At 40.5% G+C, this 21,724-nt stretch overlaps 1 protein-coding gene across 16 annotated transcripts in view; it reads right to left on the reverse strand.

The window, feature by feature from the left end:
• The window catches only part of Tcf4 (transcription factor 4), a 346,529-nt gene that overhangs the window by 52,617 nt on the left and 272,188 nt on the right, over nucleotides 1-21,724 (reverse strand). For all 16 annotated transcript variants that reach the window (XM_057789126.1, XM_057789130.1, XM_057789127.1 and 13 more), the window contains 2 exons: nucleotides 4,000-4,105; nucleotides 150-283 (listed from right to left, as the gene is read on the reverse strand). In XM_057789126.1, the coding sequence (XP_057645109.1) occupies nucleotides 150-283; nucleotides 4,000-4,105 (240 nt within the window). The remainder of the gene's footprint in view (nucleotides 1-149; nucleotides 284-3,999; nucleotides 4,106-21,724) is intronic.

A 21,724-nucleotide genomic window follows, 5' to 3' on the forward strand; every position in this document is an offset into this window, starting at 1 on the left:
TCTGTGGGACCTTTGATCGCCGAAACAATAAAACTCTAAGAATAAGAGGCCTGAGCTATTTTTGCGTCTTTGCACGGTCCTGGCATACACACAGAGAGGAGACTCAGAAGCTGGCGGGTGCTCACCCCATCCCCGTGAGCCTTCCTTACCAAACGTTCATGGGGATGCAGGCTGCAGTAGCTGCTAGACTGCGGAATATGAGAGGAATTGCCCAGCATCCCTCCATAGCCAGGCTGATTCATTCCACTGGAGGAGCTCCAAGGGTCACTGCTGTGATGGCCATCTGGAAAGGACAAAGAAAACCATGGCTCTGCGGAGGCATTCAGCCTTGCCTTTTAGAATAGGGTTTCTTCATATACTTGAAAATAACCTCCTGTTGTGTATTCATCTTTGTCTGCTTTTCTGATGACATCATACGATAGTCATCACTATCTGTCGCCCCCCTCCTCCAGTGACTTTTTATATTGTTAAGGAAACAGAAACATTTAAGTTAGTGTTCTCGGTAAAAATTCAACTGGAAAAGAATGGAACATGGCTCTGTGCAGAACTGTATCACGCCAGCAAGGTGTTTCGTGCTGGAAGAAATCCTTGACCATTGCTTTTAGGAAAATCATCTAAAAAGTTAAACCGCTCCCAAACGTGGAGGTGAAAATAAAATAGTTGAGACATTACAGAGTTGGCAGGGCTGCAAATTTTGAGACTACACCGCAATGACTACTGGAAAAGAACAACCCAGATTTAGAAGGTTGGATTTCATTTCTGTGCCATGCGCAACATGGAGAATTAATGTTGGGATTATCTTACAGTCAGTGGGGGAGATATTTTTCAGTCCTAGGTCGTTTTGGAATTTGGTATGTATGTATGTAGCTCTCTTGAATCTTCAGGTGCAATGTGAATATATGCATGCCTTAATATAGATACAAAATAAATGGACAGACTCTGGATTTCATAAATATATGAGGTAAAGGAGTTTGAAAATCATACAGAGATATCATTTTAAAGTCTCTTCTAGTGTGCAGGTAATCTTTCATATTAATGGGAGAATAGAGGCAAGCTTAATGATTCCTCCCCCCTGCCCGGCCCTGTGGTTATATAGATTGCAATTGTTTCATTTTGATTTCTCAAACAAATGTAAGGGCAAGAAACAGCCTGAACCACTGCTAATCTGCCCAACCTTCCCCTTTCCTCAGTAGCTGAGCAGAAATGATTAAGAACTGGATCTATACCAAGACACCAGTTTCATGCTGAAGGTATACAGGTATGCCTTGCTGAAAACAAGCTCATTTCGACAATCACATGACGTAACCATAGTCTTTTTAAACCAGGCAAATTTCATCTGATATTTTATTTCATGAGGTTGTGGGGTTTTTTTTTTTTCACTGAATATTTAAACTCTGAAGTTAGAATTTCAGAACGACTCTGGTTGCAGAGCACAAAGGGAGAGATGGTGGATTTCTCCCTTTAAGAACCATGTAAGCAAACTTATATGTGCAATTTTGGCAGCTGTGGGCATGTAACCAAAAGATGGAAAGTGGAGGTGAAAATAAGAGTTTACACTGGTAAATTTAAAATATGCCCATGACAACCCTCCCCATTATGCATCTGCAAAACCACATATTCGCCCAAGCCCTTGATAGGATCACCTTGCACCTAATCCTAACCCTAACCAAAACCCAGAAGGGACTGATGTGAGGGAGATGGAAATATCAAGTCACTGTTTCTGTGATCACCATGTGGGAACTCAGTGGCTTCAAAAACCGAACTGTTTTTGGAGGGTGTGTGTGTGTATGTGTGCATGTGTTCATGTGTATGCAGACATGTGCAGGTACAAAAATATATGTTCATGCATGTGAAGGCCAGTAGTCATTCTTTTGAGAAAATGTCTCCTACTGGGCTTGGAGCTTTCTAGTATGGCTGGCTGGATGCTCAGCAAGATGCAGAGATGCACCTGTCTCTGCCTCCCTAGGGCTGTGTGAGTCAGAGGCATCTGCCATCTATATGGGCGTTAAGGACCCAAACTCAGGACCCATCTCATCCAGCAAGAACTATCCCCTGTGAGAACTCTCTTGACCCAAAGTTAACATTGCATATACTTTAGATTTCACATGGAATACTGAAGATTAAATATTACCTTAAACGTAAATATGAAGTTCAAGACCACTAACACTTTAAACTGAGTGCGCATCTGACAAAAGAATTAGGAATCCATATCACTGAATAAGCGTTTTCCTGAACTATTCTGACAGCACGATGCATGGTGTGGCAATACACTTAGGATTGTTAACACAGTGTACGCTACTCCACGCAGACTTATAAAAATATGTATTTTACATAAATTATGCTTTTCAGAGTAAATTAGTATTTATCACATCCCATGATCTTGGCATAATGTTGTTTTGAAAGAATAGAATTAGATGTGTGCAAATTAATTGTGCTCATCATAAATGTCAACTGAAGATTTTTTTTTGGTATTCATATGCTGAAAAACAAATCTGTTTCCCATAGTTTATGGGGTGTGCTGTGGAAAGGATCTTACTGCTTTAATCTACTTGGCCTCTTTGCTACGTGCACCATTCAAGACAACCTATTTCTCAAACACATAGAAGGATTTTATTCTTCTGTCTATTTTCTTAATGAAAACCTGATTTTTTGACATAAAAAGTCCTTGAGTTGGCAGCATCCGTAGGATACTTTTCTCCCACGGTTTGTAGCTGAAGGCAATAAGCCCATTGTCATGGCACAGAATGTACTCAAGTGATTAGCCAATGACCCTTTGAGAGTTACACCTAGGTCAGGTCACAAAGGCAGAGGAAACCATGAGCTCAGTAATGTGTGCAACAAATTCTGCCTGATCCCAAGGGACCTGCTGTCCTCTGTTTTATAGACTTTCCGGAGAACTTCACATGCAAACCAGCAATCTGAAGGAGCTAACTAGAAAGGGAAAGATGAGTCTCTTCTCATCGCAGTAGTTTCGAGTGTGCCCTCTGCAGTCTTAGTGAGGCACCAGACCGCTTGGTCCCTTGGTACTCGTGCCCCAAGTGTGTTATCCCTCCCACGTGTCACTGTGTGTAGAGTAGTGTCCCTTTACTGTGCCAACGTATACCCAAGTAAAGTACACACACCCGGGCAGAAGGAGTTAGAGTTGTGTATTTACAGGAGTTTAGAAAATTGCACCTCTAACCTCAGGGTATCTTGGGACTAAGAGCATCATAGTTTTAAGTATCCTAGATATGGCCAGGATGGAATCCATAGCTCCTTCCTCTTAAGAGACCATTTATGAAGTAGCTTGTGTCAGTTTGATGATCCCAGTCTTTTCCAACTAGTAGGGAGGAGCGATGTGACCAGAGGCAACAGTATAAGCTCAGGGATATATAACTATTTGCTTTTTTAAAAAATTAAATACAGTGGATAATTAAAAGAACACATAGTCATTATCCACTGTGAAGCTAAAATGTCCCTACCATGTATTCCTTGTACATGGAATTCAAAATTCTCTTTTACCTTAAATAAATTAGTATGTCATGTTGTATAACATCCCATGTTTCAATGGGTCACTTATTCTTAAATGGAACGCTTATTCTCACTTATACATTAGTAAGTGGTTAAAAACATTATAGATGGCTGGACCCAAGGGGAATCTTTTTCCTCTTGGCTAAGTACAAGATCTCCAAAACATACCCTGAGCTGGATGAGATGTACCTAAACACACATAAGTTTGGGAGATGGCAGAGATACTGAAGGCCAACAATCTTGGAAGAGCAGCAAGGCATTTGTTTTATGTGGGACAAAGCAATTTATTTTTAACCCATTAGAGGTCAAAGGACTTTAATGTGAAAGAAAAACCGTTCTCGGTAACTTTGACTTAGTTAGGTATGGAATTCAATTCCTAAGAGGGGAAACACCTCCACCTCCCTCCCCACCGTCCCCAAAACCCTTGTCTATGATTTCATTTCTTTTGCCCTGTGTATAACACTAATGGCAGGCAAAGAAGGACCTTACCTTGCATGAAGAAGGAGCTAGGGAAAGTGCTAGCCGCTGGTTTGGAGGAAGGATAGCCTGGCGAGTCCCTATTGTAGTCGGCAGTGCTTGCTGAAGGAGCGTAGACCTGGGGAAAGAGAACCACATGAGTTCAACTTTCTACATGGATCCAAGTATCTCTACATCCATGATTTGATGAGAAGCTGGCACAAAACATAAAATTGGGATGCTGTAAGAGTCTAAACCTGATCCAATCCGAGAAGCACTGCCTCTTTTGGATATAGCAGGAAAAAAAAATTCTGTATATTTGTGTTAACATAAAATCATCAGGTATGAGATTTTCCAGTTCAGGCGAGAACACTGCAAACCATGTCTAGAGGTAAACACACTCTGCAGGCCGGAGTAGCCCCCGTCTACAGATTCCTTTTGCTTTAAAACACAGATGGCCCACGAGCATGTTCGGGGCAACACAGAAAGTCCTGCACACAGTCTCTCCCAAAGATAGACCAAACCTCTACCTTTCAATTAAAAATTTCACTTGAAATGTAGGAGGGAGGGAAAAGGTAGGCAAAAAGAGGAAAAGAGGAAAGGAGGGAGGAAGAGGGTGGGGAAGGAGGGAGAGAGAATGAACATGAACTAGGAATGAGTGATATATATATATATATATATATATATATATATATATATATATATATCAGGATATTCCATCCACACAGTGTCTGCAGAGATGCATGAAAAAAGGCCATTAAGAGCCTGGATCAACCGAAGGACCACCACCAACCAGTGTGTACACAGGAAGAGGGGCTCTCTCTCTTTTTTCAAGTGCTTATTATATTTGTGTGTACAATAAACTTTAAAAGTGTGCCAAAAACTTAATTTACTTAACATTCGTTTATGAATCCTCCTGAGACTTGGGGAGCCAGAGCCTTATAAAAATAGCCCTCATGTTTTCTTGTTTATGTTTCCTTGAAGCAGGCAGCATCACAGCAAAGCATAAATTCATAAGGTATAGTTTAACTTTAATTGGTTCTCTCCCTTGCCTTTTCTGCTAAATATAATCTTTTTTTTTTCTTCGTTTTTAATTCCCATTTTCCTTTGCTCTAAAAGTTCCTCTCCAGATGGTTGGAAAGACTGAAGGGCTCATCCTCTTGATGAAAATGGATACCTTCCTGCCTCCATTTTGAAGCAGGCAGCGGCTCACAAACTTGGCAGTGAGCCTACACTGATATTCACAGGTCACAGTGAGAGGGAGGAAATTCACCAACAAAAAGACTGCGGCAGGATTACAAAAAAAAAAAAAAATCAATTTTTTGCCACGTATATCAAACACCCTAGAAATTAGAAATAATATAATTCTCTCAGAACATCCATGACTCATAAAGCTTGAGTATTAATTCCAGGTTTAGGATTTCACAAAGGCTAGGTCCACAGAGACAGATGTGGGAAGTGTGCATCTGTATCCATACATCAAATAAATGCTCCACACGCCCTTGAAAGTCTGGAGGTCCTGGATGTTAAACAAAACAAACCACACCAGAAAGAGCCGCTCATGCTGTGGGCAGCAAGCATGTTTTCACCCTGAGTCCCCGAGGGATTTAAGTCCTATTTTTCATAGTTTTTCAGTTTGTAAATTTTCTCTAACCCTTAAATGTATGGACGGTAATTTATTTCTGTTTCTACAGCATTCATAATAAGGGGCCGGAGGAAGCCCCACATCATTCCTGAAGTGTCTTTAAGAAACAAAGAGTGAACTATAGGGCAGGGGTCCAGCCTGGGTCTTTCCTGGGAACGAGACAGCCAACAAACAGGTGGGGTGCTACCGCTGACTCAGAAAGGGCCCAAGCGGAGGTAAAAGGGCGAGAGAATGATACCTTCCAGGAAAAGGGCAAAGTGATCACTAAATCGCCGTATGCAAATGCATTCCAGAATGTGCCTGCACACCACGGCTATGGTATGTTCATATGCTCGGCCTGACATGTGGCTGGCCCATGAGTCCTAATGTCAGCTGAATGTACTCTGCATTGTTTTCCATGTTTCAGAAATCAATACATAGTTACTGGGAAAAACTGGCCTTTTGATACTATTCTTCTACCTGTGTACAGGAATTAGGTCTTGGAAGATAATTTATAGCTTAATTTTAGTAACTACCACCACTACTCTTAAACATGAACAATAGAAATATCAAAGCCATTTGATCATATTAACATGGTTTCCCGCCCTGTGAAATTATTTCAGACATTTGGGAAAAGATAAGAATTTCTATCATTATTTTAGTTCTATAAAAGAAAGCTACTTTGACTCTGAATTATGAATAAATTAAAATACCTAAGGGTAAGACTGTTTAGGCAAATTCTTCAATACTGCCTGCTTGTGAAAGAGCATCTACAAGATAAAAATATTTTAGCACACACTCCAGTGTGTAATTTATGATTTCCTAACTCTATAGTCAATTGGAGACTTTGGTTGTTTGTTCTGGACTTTTTGAGACAGCGTTTCTCTATTATGTAGTCCTGTCTGTCCTGGGATCTGGTATGTAGAACAGCTGGCCTCGAACACACAGCTATCTGCCTGCCTCTGCCTTCTAAGTGCTGAGACTCAAGGCTCTTGGTGTGGTGCCAGCACACCAAAGTGGGGATTCTTAATACAAGGTGAAAATTCCTGTTAACTCGAAAAAGAGCACATTTTATGCTATTTCAGGCTAATTTCTGTGTATCTTCCATAACACAAAGTCATTTAGAGGGCAACTTAGATGCCTGCCACTCATTTTCCCTTTAGATGCTGTGTTTTTCTCACCTTAAATGTCACTTTAAGGCAAATGGTTTTTATTTTTGTTGATATAAGTGAATTCTGCATAGATATGTTTTTGGAAAATTGAAGAGACCAATGAATGTATTTGCTTCAACTTGCCACATTTTATTTATTTACTAATAGCTGACTGATGTAGGTGCTGTAGATGGAATGGAAGCTGTGGAACATCCTCAGGAAACATTCTACCACCCAGCCACACACCAGCCCCCGCCCATGAGGAAAAGCATGAATTTTAACATCCAGAAAATTCAAAGTAGGAGTTCAAGGAACTGTTTCAATATGTGGCACTTGTTAGAGCTACACAATTAATTAGTTATTATTCTTTATTTTTCATCATTTGATAGACACTGTCATTTAAAATTGTACTGAAGGTAAGAGAGGATATTTACATAAATAGCAATAATAATGTTCACACTACCTTTAATATTTCAAATTTCAATGACAGTGACAGTCAGTGGCTGCTCTACTGTTTTTACTTTACTTGATTATGTTGTCAGTTTCTCAGTTCCAAGTGGTCTATGTGGTGTTTTCCATAAACTGTTTTATAATGATATTATTTCCACTAAGTCCTCATATATGTGCCACCTTATTATTTTTCAAGGTCTACAGTAAGATTACTTACCTAACTGGAATTGTTTTTAACAAGATATATCAGAAAATCAGGTTAAAAAAATCAGCCCAATTTGAAAGGAAAACTCCAACATCATTGCAATATATTTAAGTGACCCCAATAAGAAGAAAAGGAAAATATCACGAGAAACAAAGGCCCATACTTCCCTAGAAAGACAACTTAGATCAAAATGGACACTGGGCTCTGACCTTCCCCATAAAGGGAAGGAAGTGTGAAATATTGCCAAACTGGATCAGGGAATGTTGGCTGGAGCCAACGGGCCATCACCCTTCCACTCAAATCATTTGTGGAGAAGACGCCTCCTGGAAAATTAATAATATAATATATTTTGCATCAAAGGTTGGTATCACCATCTTCCCTGTCATAATTTTGAATTTAAAGTAAAATCACAGAAGCCGTAAGCTTAACAAAATTGTCTAGATAACACTAAACCACAGATTGATGGAAGTATAAAAATAATTTTATTTTACAGATAGACTTTCTATTGTAGCCATGTGGAGATGGCACACACCTTTAATCCCAGGACTGGGGAGTCAGAGGCAGGTGGATCTGAGTTCAAGGCCAGCCAGCCTGGTCTACAGAGTGAGTTCCAGGACAATCAGGGCTACACAGAGAAACCTGTCTCAAAAGACCGAAACGGGGGGGGGGGGGGGGAGATTTCTATTCTGAGACCTACAGTAGGCACATTTGCTGCACCCAATGACCCTTTCGAGCCACCAAGAAAATGATATAAGTTCTTCTGACATTATAAAAAAGGATCAAGCAGGAATGCCCACCCACAAGCCGAGTGGAGGAAGTGTGTTCCCTAACCTTCCCTCTCTTGGCCTATGGATTTCCTTCAGGAGGATTTAAACATAACAAAGGTTAGAATGCTCAGGATTTCTGCAGAGCAGTGTTTGTGGTACAAGTTCACAATTTCATTCTTCTAACCTCTCCGTCTCCAGGTTCCTCCCTCTACAGCGGGAGCCACGGGACCTACTCTGCAAGCTTGAGCGATGTAAATGGTGCTCTGGGTGTAAAGTAACTAGAATGGATCCAGACACACTGTGAACATGTAAAAAAAATATCAACCACTGTGTTCAGGTCTTGTCATGATTTTTATTAAGCCTACAAATGCAATTTAGAAAAGTTTGCCTTCTCCCCATTAAAAATCTGCTAAGCAACAGTAAGGCAGAGAAAGTAGAAGTGCGCATCAAAGCCTATATTCTATTAAAACCAATTCTTCCTTCTCTTCTAAAATTTTTTAATGGTTTATTTTTATTTTATGTGCCGTGATGTTTTGCCTGCATATGTATCTGTGTGAGGGTGTCGGATCTCCCGGAACTGGAGTTACAGAAGTTGTGAGCTGCCCTGTGGGTGCTGGGAATTGAACCCGGGTCCCCTGAAGGAGTCACTAGTGCTCTTAACCGCAGAGCCAACTCTCCAGTCCCCAATTCTTTCTTCTTGAAGACGAGACATTCTTTATTTCCACATTTCATTTATTTTCATATATTTTAAATTAGATCTTATTTATTTTCATATATTTTAAGTTATAATAAAATGACATTATTTTCCTCTTTCCCTTTTTTCCCTCCAGACCCTCCCATGCCCCCACTCTCAAACTGATACTCTTTATTATAGCCACATGTACATACATGCATATGCAAGCATATGTATACATGTATTCATGCGTGTATGACTATGAAAACACAACCCAAAGGTCTGTTTTTGTTGTCTCTGTGTAGGATAAGACATTCTTAACCATCAACTTGAGTTTGACTTTTGTGACAGTTTACAGAAAGTCTTGGGGGATCCCATTAGTCTTTTTTTCATCTATACCAGTTTTATTTGCATATTACAAGGCATGCTTATGGTAAGACCATGCATGTGATAAGCAACGTGCTTCCTGCAAGGAAACTATAACTCAGAAGAGCAGAGAGAAATGGCTTCAGACCATGTAAAATAAGGGTCGGTGGTCACCATATTTTATAGAAGATCTTCACTGCCCCTTCATATTACCACCCACTCGTGATTATGCAAGTTCAATGAGCATATGCAATTTCCAAAGGGAACTGTAATAGCTGAAACCGCGTGAGGCGGTAACAGAAACAGCAGGAGAGTTCCAGATTCTTACAGAGCGTTACCGTACTATACACAAGGAATGGAAAAATACCACATTAAAGTAGTGCCACAGATGTCCACTCAGAGCTCAGACCTTGGGAGATTTTACACATGGTCTCAATTGGGGTCTGTTGGCCTCCACATGGCCTTTGAAGCCTTATTGCTGACCAACTCATCACTCAATAACAAGGTGGATTCTCAGTTCTTCCACTCTTTCCCGGACCTGGGTCTCGGCTAGAAGAGAACAGCTCGTAGACAGGACTGTGCGTATATTCTCAAGAATGAGATGGCCAATGTTAAGTTCTACGAGACCGAGTTAAAGTAAAATTGTCAGCTGAGCTGACACACAGATAAGGAAGAGGAAAATGTACTTGGAGAACCAGCCTCTGGACTAGATATGTATAGGCTTGGAAGATTCTGTAATTACTCAGATCTGGACTGGACTCACAGGTTTCAAATTTCCACTCTCAGAATTCATTGTGAAGATATGACAAAACAATTTATCTCTTGAGGCTTGCTTTTCTTGCTTGTCCAATGGGGCGATTCTAACCAAAATGATGAGTGATATCATGCCAATCACAATCCCTAATCAATCACAGGCACTCGATAAATGCACAAAATTTACACTTTGCCAGAAACTTACTCATTGCTTCCCAACAATGTCTTGAAAAGTGTTGTTGGATATGGTTGTCACTAGTAACTGGGGGTTATTTCAACTGAACTTACTGAAAACGAAACAGTTTTGAGTTGTCAGTCATGTTGGCCATGTTTCAGAAGCTCAAGAGCCACAGGCAGCCATTGGTCACCCTATTGGTCAGCATGAGCACAGAACTGCTTACACGTAAAGCATCCTGCCAGACAGTGCTAGGGTGGAGACGAGACCTTCCATGAGGAGAGACTGGGTATGTTGCCATCCAACGTAAGGACTTTTGCCTCAGCAACAGCGGCTTAGCTATGTCTCGTTTTTCCCTAGGAGGATCTGTTTTGCCGAGATGGTGGCAGAGACAAGTCCAGGTAACCCCAATACAGCGCTTACAGCTGACATACAACCGATGTCCACCTGATGGGATGGCGGAGAATTCCATCTACTGTCTTTTTATTTTAAAGTCCTATGTAGCATTACAAATTTGAGACTTTTTTTCTTTAATAGCCATCTACTAAAATGACTGAAAACTATACACCAAGGAGGAGGAGCTGTAAGCCCCAGTCTCTGTCTATGTTGGAAATGAAACTCATGAGCTGCAAGTTCACTTTTGGTCACTATTGGTTCTAACAAAGGGATGAGAGCTAGACATGGTTCTGTCATCCTGCTTTTGGTTTTGAACAGTAAAAGACTTCTGGTTTTCTTGTTATCTATCTTGTTAAGACTAGATTCCTTATTCCTTATTTTCTGGTTTTATTATATTGACTTCCTGAAGACAATCTATCTTTTTCTATCAGTTTTTCAGAGGTTCCCCTTTTCTTGGCATGTCACCTCTGCACCTGCCATCCTCTGTTGCACTTCCTGGGTTCATGCTTTCGAAGCTCAAATGAACTCAACCTCATTTTGCAAAATAGCCAGAAGTTTGAGGATTTGCCCAGGCGTGTAAATAGTGAGCCAACTCTGCCCATCCTCAGTATCCTCTTCCAAAGTCTATTCTAACGTCTGGATTTAAAGACTTGAAATGGCCACCAAATGGAAAGTTAACAGGTTCAAACAGTTCAGTCACATGGCCTAAGATGAAAATGAAGTTAATCACGCTCAGAGACACACAAGAGCCCAAGACCCGAGCCGAGAGCAAACTTCAGGAATTGCACCCCTCCAACTGATACATTCCCAGTCCGTAGTGCAAACCCGAGGAAAACTGAACGACGAAGAGAGGAGGACTCTTCCTTCACATCCAAGTGATGGTTAATGACCAGACTGTGATATTATTGAAGAAGTAGTCATGTTTGGAGGCGCAAACAACAGTGCCTACAAGTCTCTACTGACACACAGAGACATGCCCCTTACAAATGGAAAGACAGCCACAGGCATCAGATGATGAATTTGTGGACATTTCACTTCTAACTAAAGCCCATGAAATTTTCAAAAGAATTAATCAAATAGTTCTGAGTGTTCGAAATTGGTTCACAATGAAGATTTTTTTCTCAAACTTTTTTTTTCTTTTTTTTTGATTTTTCAAGACAGGGTTTCTCCGTAGCTTTTTGGTTCCTGTCCTGGAACTAGCTCTTGTAGACCAGGCTGGCCTCGAACTTACAGAGATCCACCTGTCTCTGCCTCCCAAGTGCTGGGATTAAAGGTGTACGCCACCACTGCCCGGCTCTCAAACTATTTTTATTGTCATTCTGGGGCTCACGCGAGGGTGGGTAGGTCATGGGAGAATATTTCATGTCTTTTCAAACATATATGAAACTCACCGATTATGTGTGAGTCATCTATATTTTGCTGCTACTAACAGAACAATATTTTCTTTCCATTCTACCAGGTTACATCACAAAAAATATGAGAAAAAGAATATATATATTCCCAAAGAAGTTCTATGAACTTGTCATATATTTAGAATAAATTCCCACAAACACACATCCACACATCCTGTCATAAACACCACATATCAATTTCCTCTTCCAAATAGTAGCTGACTCCTGATTATCCATTCATGAGTAATGAAACTTGAAGCTAAATCCTTTAAGTTAGTTTCAACCAGTAGATTTTTTTTTCCCTCACCAAGCAAATTTCCAGGTTTCTGTTAAGAAGCAAAAGAATTGTCAGTGGTTCTATCCCTTCCTTGTTTGTGTCTTTGTTAGTCAAATGACAAGTGAAAAATATCAAGAGGATGAAGAAGGCCAAAGGAGAGAAAGGGGAGCCTGAGTAATGTTCAGATTGCAGGTGGGCAGGCGGCAGCCACTGTCCTCCTTTCCCAGGCGCTCAACTCAGCCTGCTAGGAACTCTGTGACAACACTGGTGACAGTGCCCTTGATGCTGATGTTCATGCCTTCGAGTAACAAAGCCACCAGTTGCTGCAGAAAGCCTGGTGTAAGTTACAGCCCCGCATCTCTGTCTTATCATTTCTTCTCTCCAAATAAAAAGACAAGGCTATTGCTTCTACTTTCTCTCCCATGGATAACTTCTGAATATTTCCTCAAACCTCTGACTCCCTTTCCAAAATGATTTAAATGAGCTGGGTGCAGCCTTTGTAGAGATGTACGGGGTGGGGTGGGGGGGTGCACATAGACGCCAATAAAACCTCTGCTTTCCTCAATAAAGAACACACTTAAGACAGAACTGTTACTGCTAACTGAGTGGTTACATTGCACCTTAGATGTTTACAAGGGCCAGTTCAGAAAGCATTTTCTAAGTGGAGTCACTGAAAACCCAAGACAGTAAAATGGGCCAGCAGAGACTGAATAGATTCTCTCTGTTATGACATCACATACACATTTGAGATTCTGAGCTCTTGGTATATACTACACTATTGAAATCTCACATCCACCCTCCATAAGACAGACAGAGGGGTATCAAAGAGAAATAAAAGAAAGCAATTAATAATGATGTCCCAACTTGGCACACCTTTCCATAACTGTAAAGAGACCCATTACCAAGGCCTGTGAGAATGCAAGTTCTTGTCATGACTGACAGGGCCAACTGATGACAATATACACTGTAACATATTACTTTTGATAGGTGAGGCATAGGTCCAGCCATATTATGTGTATAACTTTTTTCTTTCCCTTAGCCCATTGTTAGATTAACATTGCATTTTCACAGATTAAGACCCCAAGGCACACAGAGTTTACATAACTTAAGAGCTCAACTAAGTGGCAAATTTGAGATTCAGAATCATGTAGTCCCATTTTAAACTTGATCTCTTAAGTATTACGATGGCAAGTTTTGATGGCTATGCATACTCCAAAATGACTGAAGATGGGCTCCTACCAAACATTTTCCAAAGTCCTGGTTGGATTATTTAAAAACCATGACCCAGCAGTAAGACAGCCACTTTGTCCAAAAAGGACACACGAAGTGTCTATGGCGTGGCGCTCATGGGGGCTGCTGCAAGAAACAGGATTCTCAGAATGTGGTTTCACTAAGGAAGAGAAGGTATCCATAGAGAGTTGTTTATTGTTTCTGGAGACACAAAGTGATACAAAACCATCTGCTAAGAGTCCCATGGGATTTAGGGATGAAAATAACCCAGAACTAAACACAAGAACAATAAGAAGAGAAAACAGTATCACTTGTGCGCTAAATACAGAGCGGACACAGCCTTAACTGCGTGGGCTAGCCTCTAGCTCCAAGGCTTCATTTCATTTCCACAACTGCAGTTCCCTTGTGCTCGGCATTACCTGAGCAGACACCATGTGTTTGCTATTACATTCAACTTGGTATATCACAGCAAGGTCCACTCTCAACATCGTGAGCACCTTGGCCTGAACTTCAAGGGTCTTAGACAAACCAAAGTACTCCTTGCTAAAGGTCTCTGAAAACACTGACTTGCACCAACCTGGGACCAGTTGAAATCTGACTTCTTACTAGTTCTGTCCTTATGTCACCCATTTCCACAGGAGTTGGCTTCATCACGGGCTCAGGGTTGGCACAGAGAAAATACTGTGGATGCTAAGTACACCACAACTCCTTAATATGCTCTCAACACCTAACTAAGTTGTTACCCAACTTTTAGTGATGGATGCTCATCAGGTAATTAAAGATAATGTTCAGAAGAGTCTTTTGTATGACCACAACAACTTTTCATCACTCTGGCTATTTTAAGTCCTCAAGAGCTATAATTCTATCACAGGTTCTATTTTTATTTACACTAATCACAACAGATTCTGATCTTCAGGTATATATAACAGATTATCTCCTATCTCAATGCTTTCTTCACCTTCAGCAGCCAAATGTTATTTTTATGATGACAAGAACTGCTCAATTAGGAGGTGTTGAAACATAAAAGTAGTGTGTGTTGTGTCTGCCAATAAATAGTTCCATGACCTCGAGAGATACTGTTTTCTCAGTTAAATAAGGGCTCCAAATTTGCAGGAAAGCAATTTCTATGACTCTACACTAATGATAGGAATGAATTCTAACTCCAGTGCTATTATTGCTGTTATCCTGTACTGTAGTGGCCTACAAGAAGTCGTTCTAAGGCTATCTAGTCTACCTGGTCACACAAAAAAAGAAGGTTAAGAGCAATATTGTTTTTTAAAAGGCAGATATGTTTGAATGCATGTATGAGAGTATAGTGCCTACCACAGAGGTTCAAATATCACTAAATACAATGAAGGAAGCACGAATAAAGCATTACAGACAAGATACATAGAGAGTGAGAATATTAAAACAACATAGGGAAAGATACGTATTCCTTGGTTCCACCAGGATAGATGTTAATGATTTCACTTTTCACTGTATTTATTGCTGGGAAGCAATACTACAGTTCCTTAGAAAGGACTTGAGGAAGTTGGTGAAGTTATGAAGAACCAACAGTGTACCCAGAAGGTTGTTGTGTAGAAAAGAACATGTTCAGGATTTTATAATTTGACCTTGTGGAATTCTAAATGAGTTATCTCTACTTCTCCAAACCCAAAGGTCTTCAGCTGTTGTGCTTGCATACAGTAAACACAAACAGGCACCACTTCCCAATGCTTGTCAGGAAGGGAGGAGAGGCATTCAGAAAGTTGTTCTAAATAAAAGCAGATGATAACAATTTCAGGAGCAGAGACCCAAGAAATAAGGGCAGAATTGGACTCCATGGGAAGCTGAGAAGATGAGAACAGGTGGAGTCACCACGACCTGTAGTTACATACTTTGACATTTAATTTAATCGCATAAAAGGAAATTTCGTTAAATTCTGTGACTGATCCATTGTTCAGGGTTGAAACTATTCAAGACTTATTATTTTTCACAATCATTCTGAGATCAACTGTCTATCCAAGTGTTCGATCATCCTACTCATATTGTATCATTAGGAGAAAGCAGGCAAGAGAAAGGTTAAGTGTCTAAACATCCTTGTTGTCATCTAACTAAATGAGGTTAGGAACTGGAACACATCCTATGTCTTTTCAGTCCAAAGTCCAGGTCGGAAGGGACAGCCCTTAAGCCAAATAGCCTTGCAAATTACCAATGGTCTAAGCAACCTGAAGGTCACCTTTCATATCAGTAAATGATGTTTACTGATGGCGAGTGGAATTTCCAGCAAACTCTAGGCTGTGCTTTGAAACATCAAATTTAGCACTGGTGCTTCAAACAGATGCTTTCCTCTCTCATGTACCAAGAGAGCTGTAATGAACACGGCGTCTCCAATCTGCTAGAGTTCTGAACAGCCATGGTACACTGCAAAATTATTACCCCATCTCCCCTTTCACTGAGCTGAAAAAAAAATGTAGGAATTATCTCTTTTCTGTTAAAACATATGGCCTTAACTACTTTCAATGGAAAACAAAGGCATGAAATAATTACCAAATGTAGGCCTCTGTGGCACAGATTGAAATGAAAAAAAAAATGGTATGCAAATTGTCAACAAGCCAATCAGATTCCTCTCTGCTACTCATGTCGGTGCTCACCTCTCCTCCACACTCAGGGAAAACTCTGGGTAAAGTCAACCAGTCATAGTTTCCTGGTTTAACTCAGAGCAGAGCTTCTAGCTAGCACAAGGCTAGAAGTTTCTGGATGTACAAAAGAAATATGAAGAAACTACATTCCATAACAACAGTTATTTCAAAACTTCTTCAAGGAAATGAGGGATTAAGAAGAACCTTGTATTTCTGACAAGAGACCATGCAATAGAAAACTAAGTAGTAAATAATAATTAGTTTGTGTCTTCAGGCATATTCAAAACATAATTAAGTTGGCTTTCTTTAATAGTGAAATTCTAGGTAATTTTCATATGATAAATTTTTTTCTTAATTTTGGAGACAAACAGTTCAACCATTTACTACCAGCTATCTTAATAATATTTTGGAATATGGTCAGTATAAATATATGTAAACAATACGAATTTCTTTAATAATGCAATTATAGTAACTATGTTCCTTTGATATCTGAGAAATGTAACTTTTAATAAGCCTCTTACTTTGTTTAATAATCTTGGATTTTCAAAACAGAAATGTCAAACCCAGATGGTTTCTTAATATGGATAAAAGGGGAACAGTTTAAAAAGTTCAATCTTTGTTCATATAATTAGCAAAGAATAGATCTTCTCTTTGGAACTTCCTAATCAATAGTCAGATAGATAAAGAAAATTGATATGCATATATTGTATAGATAGTCTGTGTATATGGTAACATTAAAGTCAGAAGTTTATGAAATATGGGCAGAAGGCTAGAAAATAGCTGTATAATGGATGGCATGTTCCACTGGGATCATGGAAGTGTTTGGAAACTAATCAGACGCCATGATGGCTCAGCATCCTGAATATACTGAATAAGCCTGAATTGCTCAGTTTGTACTGGTTAATTTTACCTTAACTAAAAATCAATCAACAAAACAAACAAATATAAACTAAAATAGCACATACCAGGTCTTAATTCACATCCTGTCCTGAGGAAATGACTTCAGACATATATATAGTGAAGACTTATGTGTAGGAAGACAGATTGTGGACCGTAGCTCTAGAGTGCTCAGTTTTGCTGTAATTTTCTAGACAGACAATTAGGTAGCTAGTGTAGTTAGTTTGAGGAACAGAGGCTGCCATCTCAATGAAATGCAAACTGCCCTCCTGCCCAAGCCACTCGCAGTCTTTGTCAGCAGGATCAATATTCTCCCCTTGTACAGAAACAAGCGTGTGGTTGTTTCATGACAGGTCTTAGGTCCGTCCCTCGGCTACGAGGATTGGCCACTGTAAGCAGGAGACCTTTCTAGGTTTGGCTGTGTCACTAATGAATTGAACATGGCCAGGCGATCCACTCTGTCGCACGATATTCATTGGAGAATGGGACCACGCTACAAGGTCAGATCTCAGGGTATCTTGTTTGCAGAGCCTGCCCGCAGACAATAGTTTTGACAGTTTTCTTTACAGCAGACTACTGGATATGTAGGCAACTTACTCCTCTCTTTTTTCTGACAAGCCCAGGGAGTAATGGGTATTTGTGTGTGATGTCAGAAACGATATGGACCAAATCACCTTCTGACAAAGGTCATTTCAATAACGTTAATGGAAAATTTTTCAAGCTTGCCTTTACTTTTAGAACTGTGTATCTTTTGTGAATTACTCTGGCCTTATCTTCCAAAGAAGACCATGGCCCTGCCCTTGATGGTCATTTTAGAGGCTACACTGTAAAGCATGACCAGAGCGAAGTTCTTCCTAGAGTAGAGAGCCAACAGAATGTATCAAATAAATGAGGAACAGAAGCAGAGAAAGGGAAAGCAAGCCTTCTCCACCCCAATGTTTACTCATCAGATTACCAACTTTGAAGGCCCTTCACAGAATCTTCCATGTGTCAAAAACTGCCCTCAGAATCGTGAATGGGACTTCTTAGAGGACGGTAGGTGAGAGCAGACAGAGGCAGCACAGCTGGGAGGAAATCAGACTGACAGTGTGCAGTCGCCGCAAACCAATGTGCAAAGTTTCTCGAGGCTCTCACCACAGCAGGGTCTCTGAATCTGCCTTACTATGTTTGGGCAGTGGAACTCAGTTTTCACATCCCATATTCTCAAAATAAGGTTGCACGAAGTTATAACAAATCACAAGCTGCAATCACTTGAATTTACCTGCTCTACTCCAATCTGAAACTAACCCAGAGCCATAAGCTAGGGAAGCAATGCATCACTTTGGGGGTGTAGAATTAGGGCTCACAGATAAGAAGACAGCAAACAACAGAACTCTTAGCTACATGTATCCCCTAATATAGTTCTCCCCTTCCCCTTGGATGCTTCCAGGGATTCCCCTGCCCTCAGCTGGTTGGACTGGACCAATCATTCTGCCATTTACACATGTTCTACTTTTCTGGCAGTCTCCGTTTTACCCCAATATATTTGATGCCATGGGGCGAATAATCCTTCTTCCTATCATTCCTTTTTGTTTCCTAGTAAACAAGATGCCAGGTGGTTATCTTCCAGTGCCTATTCTTGGATTTTGCTGCCTTGATTCCCATTTAAAGTTCTTTCCTACAAATATGGGAAAGGTCGCCTCACGTATCTTTCTTCTGCAGCCTGAGATTCCTGATCAGTGTTAGTACAGTACACTCAAGATGTCTATTGACTTTCTTCTGTCCAGCTTGTTCAGTGATCATCTAACACTTGAAACGAACATCAGTGGGACGGCTTAGTTGTCCTGCAAGGCTTCTAGCCACCCCCAGAATAAAGAACAAGGAAAGATACATTAAAGTGTGTTTCTAAAGCAACCAAAATAAGTCGTCCCTAAATAGGAAAGATGAAATCTACTGCCTCCTTCTAACTTCAAACTGATAATCTCAAGTGAGAAAGCTAGTCCAAAGAGCAGATATAGGATTTCAGCCAAGTGCATGTCAGAGACGTACAGTTGGTGGAAGGAGCCTGAAGCTCTGGCTATTTTTGTTCCCTAAATTCCCTGTGTTCTGCTCCTGTACTTAAAGCCAGATGCTGAAGAACACAATATCAAGGAGAGAGGATACAAAGGCTCTGAGGATTCTGCAATTGTCCCAGGATTTCGAGTCCCTAATGTTAGGTCTGCATAATGTTAGAGAGCATTGCGTGTGAGAGAACAAAGCGCCCACTTCCCGTATCTCTTAGGAGCTCAGAAGTGAGAGAGAGCGGACACTCGGCCAGGGTCTCAGATTGCTGATGCACTACCCATCTTCTAGGAGGGAACAGTTGAACCACAGTATGGTTCATGCTCCTCCATTTTGACTGCCACTGGGTTTTGGCTTCTGTTTAACCAAAAAGTTGACATTGGTGCTGGTTTCCTAAAAATGATGCTTTTCTTCTGCTATGTGTCAGAGAGGGCCATCTCAACGTGACTGTTCTTAACGTGAAATGATCTCTGGTGCTTTCTAAACCAACTGGGTGAGAAAATGCTAAGATTTTCATTTCCTTGAAATGTGATGCTATTTTTGAGCTTCTAATTGGAAAAAAAATTAAACTGCAAGCAATTAAGTGTGGAGGAGTGGACCAAAGGTGGCTCATATTTGGGCATATGGTAAATTGATTTGCCATTGAACTGGGAGGCTAATATTAGGCATGGGTGAGCCAAGCCATGTTTTGTGTTTGTTCAATTTCTCATACAATTTTTTCAAATGTTATGGGCTCAGCAAAACCCAAAACACATTTTCTCAGCACTTCTCCCTTTTTCAACCCATGTGTATTTTGAGAGAAGTTTAATTCATATGTTTCTGATTTATTTACATGCAAGTCATCAGAATGTTGTTTTCTACTAGCTATTTGATGTCCAGGAAGCCTGCTGAGCTTTTCCTTTGAGGTTTTCTCTCCCCGCCCCAGGATCAGGAAGCAATGATTTGCAAATAGTAAAAAAGCTAGGGAAAAAAAGTGCTCATCAGATTCCCCCAAATTCCTCCTCAAAGGTTCAGATTGTGTTCAAAACGCAGATAGTATGAAGTCTGAGTATGAGTCTAACTTGGCAGATGTATGTTGGTGTTCCTAATTGACATCGTCCTTGAAGTTACCAATCTCTTCCCTGTGTCTACATGAAAATGCATACTTGCAGTGGATGGCTACCACGAACAGATCCAAAGAAGAGATGGCAGGCTCTTCAGGATGAAGTGAATCGGGTGTGTAACCCGGTACCTGTGGACAAGGCCTCAGTCTCCAGAACAAAAGCTAAGAAGCCAGGTTTCTCTGCTGTGAAAACAAGGACTGGGTTTCCCACACGGGAACTGCACCTCATTTTCCATTTCAAAACCAGAATGGTGTTAGGACTGAGAAGATTCAAAATGTCTTTTCAAATCAAGTCTCTCTCTGGCACAGCTGTTGTTAAGTGACCTGGCATGGTGCAAGTCAAACCAGCAATCCATGCACAGATCTGTTGCAGAAATGAGCCACTGGAGCTTTCAGGAAAATAGTGTGTGTGTGTGTGTGTGGTGTATCTGTGTATACAGAATATATATGTGTATATATACACACAGACACACACACACACACGTTGTTAGTGTTCATATTGTTCTGTCTCCACATCAGCCTTCTCAATGCAACTCTCCCAAAGAAGCTAATATGGCACAAAAAAAAAAAAACCACGTAGAATTGCTTAGTCTTTATGTATGTGTACATTGAACCAGTCAAAGATCCAAAGAGCAGCTTTTAAAGCATGTGACTGGGACCGGAGTAACTCAACTAATTGCTAGTTGCTTTAAATGCACACATTTCCGATCATTTATTCACATGTAAGATTACAAGATGTCAAAATTACTACCATTATCAAAGTCCTAAGAACGCAGTCATTTAACAAAGCAAGAATAGACTTCCACACAGCAAAGAAGTTGGCCTAGGCAAATACCTGAAAACATTAATAACCATTGGAACAATATGCTTGCTCTTCTCTGCGGAACCCAATATATAGAAATCTCTATCCCAGTCAGGTTCATGACCTTTTAATAGACATAGCTTTGTCATGCAAAGCTGATCTGGAGAACAAACAATCTGGAACCTCACCTATTTCCTTTCCTTCATTTCTTTTTTTCTTTTTTCTTTTTTGAAATAGGATCTTACTGTGTAACCCTGGGACTCAATATGCAGACTAGGCTGGCCTCGAACTCACAGAAGACTGCTTCTTCCCACATGCTAGGATTAGCTTCAGCAACCACAGCCAGCCAACCTCACATTTTTAAAGACCTTCTTAGGGCATACCTAATAAATTACAAAAACTTCACTAGGAGCTTTTGTAATTCAAGGTGCTCTGGTTCTTAGACTTTTCAACTGGATGAAGTTTTTAATAGAAACACACACACAACATATGCCAGCCACATCACCTTTCAAACTATGTAAACTAACAATTGTGTATTATTTTCAAATGCAATAGTTGGAATAAAAAGGAAACTTCTACTTAATGGGCCACCAGTCTATGGAACAGATTACACGTGAATCTGAAAGCATCACAGAAAATGTTCACGGGCAACATGAAACATGTCTGTAATGTTCTTTTACCCCAGTCCCCCACTAGAGTGTTCCTTTATCTGTCAGAGGTGCAGGCCCAGCTGGACATCAGCGACAAGGAGCCTTCTCAGGGTAGCCCCTGTCATTGCATATCCAGTAAGGAAGAAGATACTGCGTGTGGCACGGGTCACCAAGCATCTCCTTCCAGC

This window comes from Chionomys nivalis, chromosome 14 (assembly GCF_950005125.1).
Source record: "Chionomys nivalis chromosome 14, mChiNiv1.1, whole genome shotgun sequence".
Taxonomy (NCBI): Eukaryota; Metazoa; Chordata; class Mammalia; order Rodentia; family Cricetidae; genus Chionomys; species Chionomys nivalis.